Raw genomic sequence first — 17,812 nt, forward strand, 5'->3', positions numbered from 1 at the left:
GGAAAGGAAGGTGTGAAGAATTGACTTTTTCAAAGTGACCCCAGTGGCCAGGATGTTATTTTGGAGGTGGGGCATCATGCTGCCAGCTCATATGCCTTAGATGACCAGAACTACTACTTTACTGTTCTCTAATGCCCTTAACCCAGTAGGAGTCACTGCAGTGTCTTACATACCACTGAGTGACCAGAACAAACAATTCTGTACAATTTAACTGTTTCCACAATTAGGATAGGCTCTCTGGTCCCAAGTTGCTTGACATTCCCTCCCCCGTCATCCTCCAAGAGAAAGCATTTGTGTACAATAAGTGAAATTCAAAAGATTTCTTTATTGTTGTTAAATTACTGGTATCAAAAGTACTGCCAATGTGTAATCAATACAAAACTTCCTAGTAAATTATAAAATATGGTGTGTATTTTTCTCTTATTCTACATCTCATTTCAAAATAGCCACATTTCAAGCATTCAATAGCCCTATGTGGTTAGTGGCTACTATAATGGATGGCACAGATCTTGAGTGTCCTAATCTTTTTATTCCATTTTTTTTATTGCAGTAAAATATATAGAACAAAATTTACTATCTTAACCATGTTATATTGTGCAGTTCAATGGGATTAAGTGCCTTCACTTTGTAATGTAATCATCACCACTACTACTCGGGGTTTAAAAAGCTGACTAGCTATTTCTTTAAAACCATATTCTCAGACTTAGCTGCACAATAGAGTCATGTGGGGAATTTTACAAATACTGATTCTTGGGCCCTACCATTGCAGATTCTGAATTAAGTGACAGGGGGTACCTTTGGGTTCTTTGAATTAGGAGCTTTAAAAGCCCCTAGGTGATTCTAATGTGCAGGCCATGTGGAAAATTACTGCTCTAAAAGAAACAGAGTGAAAAGTGATCTGGTGAATGAGACAAAAACAGTGAAAAAGACCACTGTATTAATTACAAAAAGTTTCCAATGAGCTAAGGTGAGCAGTTCTAATTTTTCTCTGCCATAGCCACTGAAGATCTGCAGGTGGGCATCATAAGTTCTGGTAGTGAGCAGCTCACCACGTAGCTCAGGGCTGAGAACTAATATAGAGAAAACTGCAGGTTCTATGTGGTAGGATTCAGTATTGTGTTGTTATTGCAAACAAAAGGGAGAGGTTTTCCAAATCATCTATTTATATGGCCCAGGTAAGACAGGCCTTATTAGTCTCCACTTTAAATCTCGTAGATGACCTAACCATCTAAGCAATTCTGTACCTACTGGATGCACATTGTTGTTGTTGTACATTATCCAAACTAGAATGTGTAGACTCTCAGAACCAGTTTAGGGAACGTGGAGCAAGAATAAAATGCCCAAAGCAAATGGGTATTATTAATAAAATCAGTGACTGGGTTTTCCAAGTAACATCTATAACAAAAAATATGTTAATTTCTTTGAGGTTCAAAAATAAATTTCACTCCCAAAAGTTCCATAAGTGGATCAGAATATTCTATAGTGAAAGCAAAGATATGAACTAGCATTTATTTACAATGCAAGATTGCTACTCAAGTATTCCCATCTTTTCCTATGATGTATATATCATATGCCATGGGGATGTTCCACTTAAGCCTTGTCAAATGTGTGTGGGGTCTTCAACAATTCAGTGTTGTTCTCTGTGAACCCTGGATTCATTAGGTTACCTGTTGCTATTAGGCAGAGGAGATATGCACCATCTATTCAAATATATTAATTTTATCCTTCATTTGTCTAAATTGTCGCATATAATTGCTTCACTGCCTTGTGCTCTATTGATATCTATATCTATTTCTTTTTATCTATCTATCTATCTATATATCATTACAATCCAAACAGGATTTTTATTCTTTCATTTCTTTATAATTTTTTCTGAACTGCAATATATATCATAATGCTGAAGGAAATACAGCAAAGTATAAAAAAAGAACAACAATTGCCTATATTACCAAAACACAAAAAAAACCCACTATTAATATTTTGGTAAATTTCCTTCCAGTTTATTAAAAATGCATTTATCTATAATTAAAGATTTGAAATTATATCCTAAAACTAAATGTCTATCCTGCTTCTGTTCACTTAATTATTTCATAGGCATTTCCCCACATCATTACAATGATCTAAAAACATTTTTATGACAACCTAACATTTTGTTACATACTTTCCTATGCTTTAGTGTTTACAGCATTTCTAATTTTTAAAAAATAATTTCAAGTAATATTGACAGAAATATCCCTGAATATACGTTTTTGAACTCATTTCCACAATGGAAATAGGGATTTGAAACTGCACGGTCTTGGGTACTTTGTCTCATATTCTCTAATTCTCTGCTCCCCATCAGCTGCTTTCATTAAGCTATCTGAGGTTGCTTAATATTAATTTTCTTTAAATGCTAAGCAATGTGATGCATTTTTAATAGCTGGAAATCACAACTCCTTTAAACATTTGAGCGTCATGGGTCCGTGGATGAACAATATTTATACAGACAGAGATGTTTTATTTTCTTACCCTTGGAATGATGCAGTTGTTTCAGTAATACAAGTAGCCTGGGAAAAATAGTTTTGGATTTAAAATAAAGGTAGAACAAAGTTGCTGAGTGACTCACTTATCTAGCTTCTCATTAGCTTGCCGCCAATGTGTCTGCTCTTTCTTCCATCTCAAATTTTCATTTAGGCCTGGAAATCGGTCATTCCCTAGGAGTTAAGAAATGCATGATAGGAATTTGATTAGCATGAAACCCTCCAAGATAACCAGAAATTCCATAACGAGCTCAGCTGAGAGGACTCAGCACCATTTCTCCCGTTAATTAGTCTGTGCAAAATGTTGGTAGGAGACAAAGCCATCGTGCCTGTGTCTGGGTTGGTTTGCTCTTTGATTCACAGGCTAGAGGCTTAGTATCCCTGCCTTTCTGGGGTGCCAGGGAGCATATTTTTCACAAACAGGGGGGTTCCAGTGAAACTCAGGGGGTATCAATGAATTATTGGAGAGAGCAGGTGTCGATTGAAGGTGCTTAGTCACCACTTGAAAATGCTGAGCTCGCTCCAAGCTCCTAGCTATTAGGTCTCATTGAATAGGACGAGCTGTCATTCTGTTGTACTGTGAGCACAGTGACTAAGACTGAGGGCACCTGGACATTTCACTCTATTCTAGAGTGATGAGCTCAAACTTTTGAGGTCATTCCTGGTGTGGTAGGATCCTTGGCGGACTGGAACACTCTGAGGCCATTTGGAGAATTGGTTCCATTCCAATAATGCACTGAATGGTTTGGTGAGATGATCTTGGGCCCTTCTGGCTCCAGTTTCTTGATCATGCTCCAGAAGGATTAGTCAAATATCCTCTAAAGAGGCCTCTCTGCCTGGAGGGAGGCACGTCTCACCTTGTCCATGACTCACATTCTTGGATGTGACCTTTACCCATCACCATGTTTTCATTAAAACATGCCATTTGGGGCCATTTTCAGGATTCTTTGATCTGAGTAGCAACCTTCCCTTAGAGGCACGGGGCTAATTTTATATACACCATGCACAGAATTCAGGATCTGCTGCCTCTGCTATTATTGCAAATGTCCTAAGAAAGTGATTTCTGGAGGACCATCCTTCCCATAAAGGGTGCAGAACTGTAGACAGAAAGCAAGGAAGGGCTCCCCCAACATACCTGGAGCCCGGCAGCGGCGCATCATCTCCCCTCTGGCCCCTTCACCACGGAGCAAAGCCTCTTCCAGTCTGGCCTTGACATCCCTGGATTTCTGTAGAACTTGGGTACTGACTTTGTCAGAACTCTGTTTTCCCTGGTTAGGATAGAGACAGTTTGGTAAGATATTTATTGATGGGAGAATTGTCAAAACAGAATACTCCAGTCATGTCAGCCAGTTTGACATGTACTATAAGAGGCCCCATTCTCGTTAATGGGGCCTTCTGCAGAAGGCAGAGATCCTTTCCCTGTGGGGTGATCATACATATAAATGAAAATAGACTGTAGATTTGAACACAGAAACATGAAAAACTAACAATGCCACCATTGGTCTTCCAAAGGCGAAGAATACAAGAGGATTGAACAGAGCAGGCATAAAATTGAGATACCCCACACTTACTTTATACTCAAAACAGGAGACACAGATGAAAAGTAGGTCTAAAATCCTATTTAGTTGCATTGATGGCAGGTCAGCAATCCACTTCCTAATGAGACTCTGATCAGCGTTTTTCATGATCCAGAGGAAGCAAATCATGAGGTTGCGGGTGGTGTCGGCATTCAGCATGTTATATTGCTTATAGGGCTGGAAGGAGGCAATTGGGGGTTGAAAGCAGGGGAAGAAGTCAAGCAACAGAAAAATCAAAAGCTGATGGGATACCAATCTCTTAGAACAGGGCAACCACCTTTTCTTTGGCTGGGGATGTTTCCGGTAGCCTTGCCTTCCCTGGGCAGGGAAACTATGTTATTTGGAGCTGGGCTGCTCACCTGGGGCAGTGTTTGAACCAGGTTTCAGCCAAATAATAGAGCATCCTCTGCCTTAGGGAGTGGTGTGGTCTGTTGGTTAGCCCCGTACCTTGGCCATGCTCTTCAGTGATACAAATGGACTTTCTTGCTGCTAAGATCTTTAATTGTTACTCTTTGGAGACAGACAGAAGAAAGTTGGACTTACAGAAGAGAACAAGCTTGACTGGGCACCATAAGTAATCTTACTGGAGGCAAGGGATTTAACTTGGTTGGTAGAGTGCCTGCCTAGCACGCACAAGGTCCTGGGTTCAATCCCCAGCTCCACAAAAAACAAAAACAAATGAACAAACAAACAAAAAACCAAAAGTAACTGTTTACGATTTTAGCTTCTTTGTTACATAGCCTGAAATATAACATAAGGGTCATAAGCTGCTTGATAAATTAATCAAATCCATACATTAGTGGAGTCTTCTGTGATAAGAATTTAACAGTAATATCTGTTTGCCAGAGGGTGGAGTGTGTGCTCTCAGGCCATTTGTGATTCTACTCTGGCCACAAGTATTCATTTTCCAGTGCTGAGCACACTTTGTTACTCATCAAGTCAACACAAACAACAACATGTGGCTGCACCCTTGGTTCATGTGGTGTAGCTAATATCCAGTGGAATGTAGTGGTGAAACTGCAATGAGGTATTTGTGAATTATGTGAAGGAAATGTTAGTTTTGGATGGAAATAATAGAGATGATGAAGTTACTTTAACTTGAATTACCCTTGATGTGTTGACAGGAAGAAATGAAATCCTTAGATATAACTTCATAGGGAATATGTTCTAACAGGTGCACTTGGGGCTTCTGCGTTCCTTCCTTAGAGGCAAATGATATAAAAGCAGACACTGCCTCAAGCAGGTACCTTTGATTAGACGGGATCTCAGAAAGGTGGAGGAGGTCAGAACACACAATATTTATCAAACTGTAAGATCAGTGGTGTCAATTCTCAAATGTTCTTTCTCCTTCTTTCTTACCTCCCTGCTAAGTGGTGGAGGAAGAAAAGAAAGTCATCTAGCAAAGAAGAGCTGGGTCAAAACCCTGCCTTCTCAGATGAGAAGATATATTCTCTACAGATAGATATCTTACACGTAAATGCAAAATTAAATTAAGCTAGAGGACATGGTGCTGTTTTGACAAGTGTTAGTCAGAACTCATCAACAAATAGTGATGAATCCCATCTCAGATGAATCAGAAGACTTATTCCTGGAGGAGCCTCTCCTTAAGCCCACAGAGTTTGTGCAAAAGGACTGAGCCAAACAAATATCATAGGTTCCCTGGGAACCTAGGAACACTTAAGTCTTTTGCTTGAGAAGCGTATACTCCAAGCTTCTGGCCACTTTGATCTATTTTTGGAGGCAGACATAGTATGTCTGATAAAAACATGGAATAAGCATAGCTTAGGACCCCAACACAAGGAAGCTTGGTTTGATCTCCTTTGTAAAGATCTCAGAGTTCACAAGTTCTCCTCTTTCTGAGTTTCCTGAACCTTGAACTCAGGTTACTTCAGCTGCCTGAAATCTGAGCTGTAGATCTTTCACTGTTGCCAGAACCTTCTCTAGTCTATTTTCCTAGGGTCAACCTCACTGTGATTCCTTTCAGCAAAGAGTAACCATCACTACTTGCTGTAAACCAGGCTCCCTTATCTGAAGAGGGGAGAAGACAAAAGTAAAAAGGAAACCAGAAAAGTGTGCAGCAACATACCAAGGAAGACAGCATTGTTCCACTTGTCTTCATATTAAAATGATTCCCTGCTATGGCCAGGGCGACATTCTGGTTAATTGCACTGGTGCCTTCTTGTTCTTCATCAGATCCACTGGTACGGTTTTTCCCACTACGAGCATCTGCAGCTGCAGGTAAAATATCAAAGGTGATGTCAAGCCAAAGATGGCATTCCCTGTGTCTATTACCCAATGTCCAGTAAGTGACTGACACTTCCCAGTCACTAAAATCAGCACAGTAATTTTAAACCTGATGTTTAAATAATTTATTATTTTATTAATTAATCTGTTACCATTGTAGCAAAAAGCAGACAGGTTAAATACAGACAAAATGTTGATGAACACAAGATTAGAATGGAAATGAATTTTTCAAATTGTGAATTAAAGCTTTCAAAACTTTCATAATAGCTTCCTGCAATATAATTTTTAAGATTTATTCATTCATTTTAAATAATGATTGAATAGAAAAGAACCTATTATTGTGCAATTAAGCAAGTATCTTGTAATAAATCTTAAAGACCCAAAAGGTACCAGAATGTTATTTTCATACATTTAGCAATAATTCATTAAATTTCAAGTGTTTGAAGTAAATGTTAATTTATTGCACCAATATAGTAGAGACATATCTATATTTATACATAGGACTAGATGTACACAAACAAAAAGGAACCAACCATTTAAAAGGCTTGTTTTTAAGAAGGCTATCAGTCACATACATAGAGACTGTTTCTTCAGTTCTTGGAAAAGTATGTTAAAGTACCTAGTATCAACTGGTTCACTAAAAATCTACTGAACCTGTCTACACCATAGCAATTTGAATCTTCAACTTTTCAGAAAAATTTAAATGTAGATAGCATTCCATTTGCTAAAGTTCTGAAAATAGACTCAAATTTTAGAAATAATAATTCACTGTGGTGTTTTAAGGCAACTGGGTTTTAAACAAATAATGAAATAAATAGCACATGGAAATTACATAAGACCTGGTAACATTATAAAGACCAATCTGTGTTCTCTAATCCACACTGTAATATGGAAGTGTATAAACCACTTCAAGGCATTAGAGCAGTGAGCTCCAAAGGGAGTAATTCTGCTATAATATTTCATGCTTTGTGCTGCATAGTTATGGAGTTCATCATACACTAGCAGATGAAGGAGTACCTGAATGAATGGATGAACAAGTACTTTCTGAACAAAAAACATACTTTTGATGATGTGTCTTTTCTTTTTTTTTTAACTGCTAGGGGCCTGAGCTAAGAACATTTGGAGGCCACAGCTGTGAAGCCTCGCTCATACACGTGTACCAGCACTAGAACTAACAACAGAGACTCATTCTCGGGGGGAGCCAGCATTTGGCAGGGCCCCTGATCAGTCCAAGGGAGGAAACACAAGGGTCCTCACCTGTGAAGTCGTAGAGCTGCGGCAAAGCATCCAAAATGATGCCAACCAAAGGCAGGTAAAGGGCAGCGATTTTGACCTTCACTTCGGGTTTGACACATCGTGGGTCCAGGTCGTGAGAACTTAGCAGGCTGTGGATGGCACTGACAGCTTTCCTTTGCACTTTGTTGATTCTGTTGGCACAACGTGGAGAGCTAGAGGTTAAGGCAAAGGGAAACTGAGCAACATGCTCTAAACAAAAAGGAGTGATAAGACACTCCCAAGCAATGAGGTGACAATGTGAGAACTAGACAAAATAGGATAGTCATGTTCAGAATCCAATGACAGACTGTTCTAATCCTGACTCTGTTGTTTATCATGATGTTTTCAGGGTTATCATGTTGTAGCATGAGAATTTCATTCCTTTTTATTTTTGAAATAATGGTATTCCTTGTCAAGTGTGGTGGCGTACTTCTGGTGACAAATCTAAGAAACTATTGACCAATCCAAGTTCATGAAGATTGCTACTATGATTTTATCTAAAAATGTTACAGTTTGAGCTCTCACACTTAGGTCTTTCATCTATTAGATCAAAGTTATTACCACTATATTAATTTTTGTATGTAGTGTGAGATATGCTTTCAACTTCATACTTCTGAATGTGGATATCTAATTGTTTCTGCAACATTTGTTAAAAACACTATTCCCCTCCCTGCTTAACTGTTTTAAGCACCCTTTCAAAAAATTAATTGGACATAGTGATGTATGCCTGTAATTCCAGTGACTCAGGATGCTGAGGCAGGAGGATCACAAGTTTAAGTTCAGCCCCAGCAACTTTGTGAGACCCTCAGCAACTCAGCAAGATCCTATCTTAAAATAAAAAATAGAGAAGCTAGGAATGTAGCACAGGGGTAAAGTGGCCCTGGGTTCAATCCCCAGTACAAAAAAAAAATTAATTAGCTATAAATGTAAGGATTTATTTCAGGACTCAATTTGACTTCATTGCTCTATGTCTATCTTTATTTTAGAACTGCATAGTATTAAGTACTTTTGCTTTGCAGTAAGTTTTGATATTAGGAAGTGTGAGTCTTCCAATTTTATTCCTTTTAAAAGTTGTTTTGGCTATGCTGGGTTACTTGAAACTCCTCACAAATTTTAGGATCAGCTTATTAATTTCTGCACAGAAGCCAGCTAAGATTTCAGGAGGAACGCACTGACTTTGTAGATGGACTTGAGGAGTATTGCCATCTAAACAATCTTAAATTTTCTGATCTGCAAACATGTAATACATCTCTATTTTTTAAGATCTTTATTTCTATATCACTGTTTTGTCATTTTCAGTGTACAAGTCTTGTACTTCTTTAGCTAAATTTATTCCTAAGTACTTTCTTCTTTTTGGTGCTATTTTAAATGAAATTGTTTTCTTAATTTCATTTTCAGCTTGTTCACTGTAAGTATGTAGAAATACAGTTGATTTCTGTATATTGCTCTTATACCCTATAACCTTAGTGAACTCATTAGTTCTAATAGCTTTTTAGTGAATTCTTTAGGATTTTCTATAATCATGAATATGCTGTGAATGAAGATAGTTTCACATCTTCCTTTCTAATATCAATGTCTTCTATTACACTTTCTTGTCTTTTTTGCCCTGGATACAACTTCTAGCACAGTGTTGACTAGAAATGACAAAGGTGGACATTTCTGTCTTGTTCCTGATCTTAGGGGAAAATCAGGCAGTCTTTCACTTATAAATATCAAGTTAGCTATGTGTTTTCCATGGAGGCCCTTAGTCAATCTGAGGAGGTTTTTGTTTATTTGTAAAGTGTCTGATGAGTGTTTTTATCAGGAAGGGACATCAGATTTTATCAAATGCTTTTTCTGCATCTGTCAAAATAATTGGTTTTTGTTGTTCTTTCTTCTATTGATGTGATACATTAGATCAATTGGTGTTCAGATGCTAAACTTATCTTGAACTCCTAGATAAATCCTAATTTGCCATAGTGTGAAATCTTTAAAAAAAATATTTTTGTAGTTGTTGATGGACCTTTATTTATTTATTTATTTGTGGTGATAAGAATTGAACCCAGAGCCTCACACATGCTAAGCAAGCGCTCTACCACTGAGCTACATACAACCCCAGTCCATGAAATCTTTTTTCTTGTAATGCCTTTGCCTGGTTTTAGTTGCAGGGTAATGCTGGCTTCATGGGATGGGTTGGGAAATGTTCCCTCCTCTTCTATTCTTTGGAAGAGTCTTAAAAAAAAAGATTGGGGTTAATTCTTTAAATATTTGGTAGAATTATCTAGGAGAACTCCGTGGTTCTGGACTTTTTTCCTAGGAAGTTTCTTTCTTTCTTTCTTTCTTTCTTTCTTTCTTTCTTTCTTTCTTTCTTTCTTTCTTTCTTTCTTAATCTCTACTTGTTATAGATTTATGAGACTTTCTATTTCTTCTTGGAGTCAGTTTTAGCAGTTTGTCTTTTTAGGATTTTGTTCATTTAAATTGGGTTATCTGATTTTCTGATTTGTTGGTGTATAATTCTTTAAAGTATTTTTTTTTTTAAATCCTTTTTATTTCTCTAAAGTAGTGATCTCTCTCTCTCTCTCTCTCTTCTTTCTTTCTGTACTGGGATTGAAACTAGGGATGCTCTACTACTCATCCCCAACTCTTTTTCATTTTTATTTTGAGTTAAGGCCCAGGCTGACCTTGAAAGTGTGATCCTTCTGCCTCAGCCTCCTGGGTTGTCAGCCACCTGGATTACAGGTGTGTGCCATCACCCCAGGTCCTTTCATTCTCAATTTTAGTAATCTGAGTTTTCTTACTTTTTTCTTGATTAGCCTATCTAAAGTTCTGTTGCTTTTGTTGATCTTGTCAAATAATGAGGTTTTAGTTATGCTGATTTTTCCTCTATTGTTTTTTCTTCTTTATTTCATTAGTTGACTGTAATCTTTACTATTTCCTATAATCTGCTTGCTTTAGATTTCATTAGCTCTTCTTTTCATAGCTCAATGTATATTCTTTTGACATTTTATTAAAACCATGTATACATATTTACCTATTTAAGTAGCAAACTAAAATTAAAATTAAAAAAGTAGGTTGTATTTATACCCCAAAGAAATGTGCTCTAATGTCCACCAAAAGCACACCCAGGAATGTTCACAGCAGCTTTCTCACAACAGCCCCAAGTGGATGCTTCTGTGTATAGTAGACAAATTGTTGTATATTAATGTAAAAGAAATGCTAAAACGAAAAGATGTCCTGATATATGCAACTGTACACTGAAGGCTACCACAGGCACAGCATTCAGTAAAAGAAAGTGACGTTCAATAAATCCCAATCTCTGGTGATAAGGATCAGAACAGTGGTTGCCTACAAGGGCCTAAAGCTGAGCGGGGCAACAGGGAATATCCTGGGGTGCTAGAAACACCCTCTATCTTCATCTGGCTGGTGATTACTCTGGAGTGTTCAGAAGTGAAAGTTAATTGCACTTTGCACTTAAGATTGCGACCCTTTAATGCACATAAATTATACTTCAATAAAAAGTAAATAAAATTTTAAAAACCTAGTAAGAGTATGTGGAAGCTAGCCTTAGAAGTTCAATTTTAAAATTTTTTTTCTTTAAAACAAAATAATGCTATTTCAGAATATAAGTTTAGATAGAAAATATTAACCAAATTTTTAAGTGACCCAGATTCTTATAACCTGCCTTTTAGAAGCTGTTCTTGTTCTGACTACCATCTTAGTCTGTGGTCCTGGCAGTAGACTGTGTTCTGACACAGTAGACTGTGTTCACTATAATTTGCTAGCTTAACACAAAGATGCTGAGCAATTTCCAGATGCTTGAAAAACACCACAGTGTTAATGATGCACGACACTTGTGGATACACCCAGGCATGAGGGTTCCAAGGAGACCCACTGAAAACAAGCTGTGATTCCTTACAGGGGTCCAACGACTGGGATGGGTCCCATTGGCCCTTGCTCCACAGGTGGCTAGGTCTATTAATTGTCTTGGCAGCAAAAGAAAATGCTGATCAATAGGAAGTTTTTTAAAAGGCACAAATTTTTTTCTGAAGTTTTAGCCCACATGGTAGAGTCGTGACAATATTTCTAATGACTTTGCAGGAGAGTAACTGACAACTCAGCAATCAGGGATTATTGTGTTGCCAAAGAGTGACACTGTTAATTAGTTTCTCTCTGGGGGGTGGAAAAGGTACTTGGTTTGTGTGTTTGAAGAATGTATCTACCTGATTAAACATAATTACAAGATAGCCTCTGAACATATTCTACCCTGTTGCTAGTAATATCACAGCAACAGTTTTACAAGGAATCAAAAACAGATGTCAGGGCTGTTTCCAATAAGACAGAAAATGGAATATAAAACCTAGTGCTAAAGTAAATACAAAAGATTATTTTCAGAAACCACTTAAAGCAATGTATCAAAGGAGGATTAGGAAGTGGGGCATGTTTGTATAGGAGAGTAAGGTCCTTTGTGTTCCAACTTTCTTCTCAGCACCTTATTGTGTTAGGGCACTTTTTATTGCTGTAGTTACAGGGCAGAAAATTCTTATGAAAAAATTGGGAGTAATTTAATTACAGTCAAAACAAAATGGAATTGAAGCCATGGACCAACATCAAGGCCAGATACTGCCGTATACCCCCTGGGTGCTGATACAAATAGGAGGTGAAAGAAATTGTAAGTCCTGACCCTCTTAGCCTGACAAGGCCTGACCACAGAAGCCTAATGGAGATACAGGGTAACTGCCTTTTCAGCAGTTACTTCCTTTGTCAGCACTGAGCCAAGTGGCATCTTTCTGTTGCCTCCACATGCTCATACCTTTGTTAAAAGGGCTTTGTTTAGACTGGGTGGGTAGCTCAGTGGTAGAGCACATCCTTAGCATGCATAAATAAGGCCTTGGGTTCAATCCACAGGCCCTCACCCCAAATGACTTCATTCCTAGGGAGCTTATTGATCCTCAGTAAATTCCACTGAATAAATAAGTGACTTTAAAAAAAGTCACTTTGTGGTTCTTCTCCCTCCCCGATGCCTTTCTACATTCCCATGGGTGCCATTTTTTTTTTTTTTTTTTTTTTTTTCCAAACAAGGATGTTTTTACTTCTTCTTAGAACTGGTGAATGATAGAGTTTTTTACTAAGCACAAGAAGTTGAACTGTAAACTTTAATATGAAGTATCTTTTTTTTTTTTTTTTTTCTTTTTGCTTTATGTTCCATTTTAAGTGTCAGAAACATACCCTTCCCCTTCAGCATCCAGCGCGGCAGCCAGCTCTGTAAAGAGGAGTCCAGTGAGGAAGTGTTGCTGGCGGTACTCTGGAGTTAGATCGAACATGCTGGCAATCTTTTGGTCCTGGAAACTGGAGCAGGAGCTTGAGTTCTACAGAAAAGTAAATGACAATTTTATGAGTAATAAGAACTGGAATTAAAATAGCCATGGCTAGTATGTATGGAGCGCTTGCTCTGGCCAGGCCTTGTGAGCAATACCTAGTGAGTAGGTCTCACATGACAGGTGAGGAAGCAGAGATAAAGCCTGGTTACTTGTCTTTCCCGTTCCCACAGATGGAGGATTGCCAATTGGGAAAGATGAAAACGAAGTACTCCGGGTCTGTTGAAAAATAAACAACATCCCTTCCCCACCTGAAATCCAAGCTTAAGGTTAAAAATCCCAGGATAAAATGTGTATTGAGAATTGAGAACTGCATTCAATCCTGTGGCTGTGGCCTGTTCATTCAGCAATACTTCTGAATATGGCTTAAACACTCTCTCTGAATTTTGGGGACCTGAAACCAAAGTGTCAGGCAGGAAAGTGTCAGATTTACCAGTCCAAGACAATGCCTGTTCTGTGTTCTTATCCTAGGAGTACATGTTACACTTCACTAAGAGCATCTAAAGGGTCTCTAACTCCTTCATGCTTTGGTGAGCCTGCTTCCTGGGGTAGTCAGAAGAGGAATGTCCGGGGAGAGGGCCAAGGGCAAGGTGACCCCAGGGTAGTCTTAGGACCTAGCCTGCAATGTAAAGAGGACACATTTGAAATTGCTCTTTGTCAGTCAGATCTATCTCAGTTCACATTAATATGGTGGTATCTAAGATACAGCATGCCATCTGGCGTGGAGGTCTCAGGTTTTGTTTTTAAATTAATCTGATACACCTTCACTTTTGTGCTAGTATGCAGAAATATGCAGCGGAAAAAGAACCTAATATTAAGAAATCTTGTCAGCTGCCCCGAGCTATTAATTTATTCCCTACAAATGAAATGTGACTATAAAACAGCATTTCCTTAAGATTTTTCTAGAGGACATTATTCCCTTGAGAAATCTATAGGGAACAAAGCTTTTCATAGTCAAATCATTTGGGAATCACCGTGTGCATTACACATACTTCCTGCCAGCTCCTCTTCTACTCCTTGGACAGCAACAATTTAACTAACATGCTAAAAGCTCTTGGATGGTCTACTGCCAAACAAAAGAAAGCAAACAAACAAAACAACAACACCTGGATGACACACAGTTTCCAAAACTTATTTGACTTTGGAATCCTGTATATGCATAATGTAATAACTGGCTAAAGTCAGATGAAGGAAGATTTGAGACTCTTCTGTGAGTTTCTTAATTTTCATAGGCTTATGAATTCCTTGCTATACTTCGCCTTATCAGGAACCCTTGAGCCTAGGAAGAAAACATATTACTTAGCTTATAAATTATTAGTTAAGATAGGACATCTTCAGGGTAGCATACCATCCATATCTGTATCAACTGATCTGGTCTGAAGAGCTTGATTTTCCTTCTAATTAATAAGACCAACATTTTTAGAAAACACATGATTCAATTTAGTTAATTAAATGAAACATCTTGACTAAATCCTTCAGTTAGCTGCTTACCTGGGAAGATATGGAAGGACAAGGAGATGCTGGTGCAGTATCAGCATTCATAAAGAAGAGGTTCAGGTTGAGGTAGTGTTCATGGCTACAGAGGATTCTCAGGAACTCCAGCCTCATGGAAATGAGTGTTGGAAGGTTATTAAGCTTGGCTGAGAGCTGGAAAGGAAAATGGAAAGAAGTGTTTATGATAGGGGACATGGAGTTGAGGGTGACAGACACAGTGATATCTTTTCTCCACAGATTAAGACAATCAATTTAATAAAAATTGATCTTATAGGGCAACAGATGGCAAATTCTGCATTCCAGGACAGTCCAATAAGTAAGTTTTCATTTGTGACTATTATCCTTAATGATTCTGGCCTATGAGCTGCCCCAAATGAGGATCCCTGCCCTGATCCCCACTTTGTGAATTCGGCAAGTCCATGTTGAACATAAGCTTGAGGAATGTCTCAGTGTAACATAAGTAATTTTACAGAAAACTCCACTGTGTCTGAGAAGCTAAATGAAAGGAGTTGACCTCACACAGGGCCACGGGAAATGAACGGAATATGACTGAATGACTTCAATGTCCCAAGTGTTCTCTTGTAGTCTCTGATGAAAAGCTCCATTGGAAAGTCATCAAATCAGTTCCTTCAGAGGAAGGCATCAAAATGCCTAGGAAAGTATTAACTAACTACAAGAAAAGTCAAGGAGTTTGCTGTGAAGTGGGAGAGAAGGAAATGGAGGAGAAAGAAAGAAAGAGCTATAAGGGTTTTTAGGGAAAATCTTTGTTTAAAAAGTAAATCATGAAACAAGTACTGAAAATAGACAATGGGGACAGTTTGGAAGATGCCTCCCTCCTCACAGATGAGCTGAAGAGTAGAAGCACCCACAGTCAGAGACAGCTGCCCATACACAAAGCAGGGGACAGAGGTTGGTGGGTCTTGAGTCCCCAGGATTTCATCATGAACACCCAGCGGAGGAGCAGTAAGCACCTCATCCTTGCAAATAGCCAAGGATGGTCTTCATTCACTTTAAGAGCAGATTTCTGAGCTATGTAATTTAAATCATCAACCAGTTTAAGAGAAGTCATGGTGTTATGGGGGCATTCTGCCTATAGAATCAATCTACAGATATTTTCTTAAAAACAAATTAATGCCATTATAATATTTTTAAAAAATCAAACTTCTGTGTAAGGACAGTGACTGGAATCCATCCCCTTTCCATGAACACTCCTGCCTGACTTTGGACCAACAAAGTCCAACAAATTGAACTAATTAGAATTTGATCACATGCTTCTCACTTAGGGTCACTCAAAAAGAGCTGTTGGGTGATCAGAACGTGAAAGCACAAGTGTTGTTTAGAAAAGAGGAGTGGGGTGCAGGTCCTGAAAAGTTCTCTCCGAAGGTGGGGACCCACAGGGACACGTCAGTAGCTCTATTGAGGGATGGGTGTGAATCTAGTGGCACATTGTAAGAGAAAATAATTGAAGAAATAGATTTATTGGTCATTAATGGCTATTAGTAAGAGACTAAGGCCAGGTGTTGTGGTACACACCAGTAATAGTAGTGACTTCTGAGATCGAAAGTTTGAAGCCAGCCTGGGCAATTTTTAGTAAGACTCTGTCTTAAAAGAAAGACTGGAAATGGAAATGTAGCTCAGTAGTAGTATACCATTGACTGTGACTGAGGCTGGTGACCTTTTGAGACCTGTGTGCCACATTGATGCTAAGCAATATCCATGGATGTCATGGGCAGACAGAGCACCAAACCAGAGTGTCAGAGCATGGACAAGTCCAATCCAGCCTAACTCTTTTGCACTGAGGAAGCCAAAGCCTCAGTGAAGGTTGGTGGTCCCTAATCACAGAAGTGGCAAATGGCATCACTGGAATTAGAACACAGGTCTCTAGACCCCTAGTCTAGTGCTCTCAGGAAGTTGAGGCTGGAGAGGGAAAAAAGAGAGAATAGGCAGCTAAGATAAAAAAAAAAAAAAAAAAAAAAAAAAAAAAAAAGAATTTAAAAGAGAAAGAGAGTGAAGAGAAAAGAAAGGATAGAGTAAAAGGAAATTCAAACATGCATTCTGCAGGGTAGGTGGATGTCTACCATGGATTGTCTTATTTCCTTTTTGAAAGGAAAACCACCCACACATGTACAGCCATGTGTGCACTGGGTCTGCGGCTGTGTTCTAGGGTCTCTTTTCTAAACATCGGACTTCAAGTTTTGAAAACAGAGTAATTTGTATTCAAAATTCATCCAGTGACCTGGAATCCTAAACGCCTAAACGGGAGGACAAAGAGGAGTGAAGTCTTTCCTCTGTGATAAATTCTGATGGATCTGGGGACATACTGTCTGCTGCAGGGGCAGTAAAGCTCTGGGACTCTGACATTGCCTTAGGATTCTCTTCTATTTTTCTGCTTCATTGCTAGGCTGTCCTTTAGAAAATCATGAGCTTTGTTTTGTTTGGGGAAGGGTGTTATGTAAATGAGTCAAAGATAGTCTCTCTGGACTGGCTCCTGAGTTTTCTGTCCTGATACCCAACACATTAGCTCACGCCAAACTTGAATTTTGACATATTCCATTATGTGAAAAATAGAACTCACAAGATTTTTAGCCTTTTAGCACCTGACTGCTTTGTAGGTCCCAGGAAACTGACTGGACAGCTGTTTCCAGTTATAAGGTAGAGCCTTATAGCTATAAGGCACCAAGTGACTACAGTCCCTTGGACCTCCTCTGACCCAGAGACGCCCCACTGTCCTGCAGAGCCACGTCACCTAGACATGCATGTCTCTTCACTCCACTCTTTTCCCTGGAAGTTTCCTACTCTTCGAAGTGCTTGGTTCCCCTTTGTAAGCATCTGGACAGTCTTCACATGTCAATGTACCACCCAAAGAACCTTGAGTGCCATTGTTTCTTGTCATTGTATCTTTTTACTTCGTGGGTCCCCCATCCCTCAAACTGCTACAGGGGGAAATTATTTTATTTTAAAAATGAGGAAGTTGAGATCCATGCAATTTGAAGGACTTAGTTAAAGTCACTAAGTTACTAACTGCAAAGAGCCAAGTGGCAGGGGAATGTGTAAAGGAAAGATAGTGGAATGAATCTGATATAACTTCCCTATGTCATATATGAATATACCACAGTGAATCTCACTAACATGTACATCCATAAGAAATTAATTAAAAAATAACCATGGGTAAAGGCAGAAAGATGAATAGAGGAAAGGGAGGGGGAAGAGGGAAGGGAAAGGGAGGTCCTGGGATCTGAATTAGAACCAGATATATTCCAGACTTGCATAATTATGTCAACATGGATTCTACTTCCATGTATAACTGAAAAGAACCAATAAAAAAAAAGCACCATAATATTCTTCTTCT

At 38.7% G+C, this 17,812-nt stretch overlaps 1 protein-coding gene across 2 annotated transcripts in view; it reads right to left on the reverse strand.

The window, feature by feature from the left end:
* Dock8 (dedicator of cytokinesis 8) overlaps window positions 1–17,812 on the reverse strand; it is a 218,614-nt gene that overhangs the window by 37,589 nt on the left and 163,213 nt on the right. For both annotated transcript variants that reach the window (XM_047524520.1, XM_047524521.1), the window contains 7 exons: window positions 14,461–14,616; window positions 12,821–12,960; window positions 7,598–7,767; window positions 6,183–6,328; window positions 4,091–4,273; window positions 3,655–3,787; window positions 2,606–2,693 (listed from right to left, as the gene is read on the reverse strand). In XM_047524520.1, the coding sequence (XP_047380476.1) occupies window positions 2,606–2,693; window positions 3,655–3,787; window positions 4,091–4,273; window positions 6,183–6,328; window positions 7,598–7,767; window positions 12,821–12,960; window positions 14,461–14,616 (1,016 nt within the window). The remainder of the gene's footprint in view (window positions 1–2,605; window positions 2,694–3,654; window positions 3,788–4,090; window positions 4,274–6,182; window positions 6,329–7,597; window positions 7,768–12,820; window positions 12,961–14,460; window positions 14,617–17,812) is intronic.

The sequence above is a fragment of the Sciurus carolinensis genome, chromosome 14 (assembly GCF_902686445.1).
Source record: "Sciurus carolinensis chromosome 14, mSciCar1.2, whole genome shotgun sequence".
Lineage (NCBI taxonomy): Eukaryota > Metazoa > Chordata > Mammalia > Rodentia > Sciuridae > Sciurus > Sciurus carolinensis.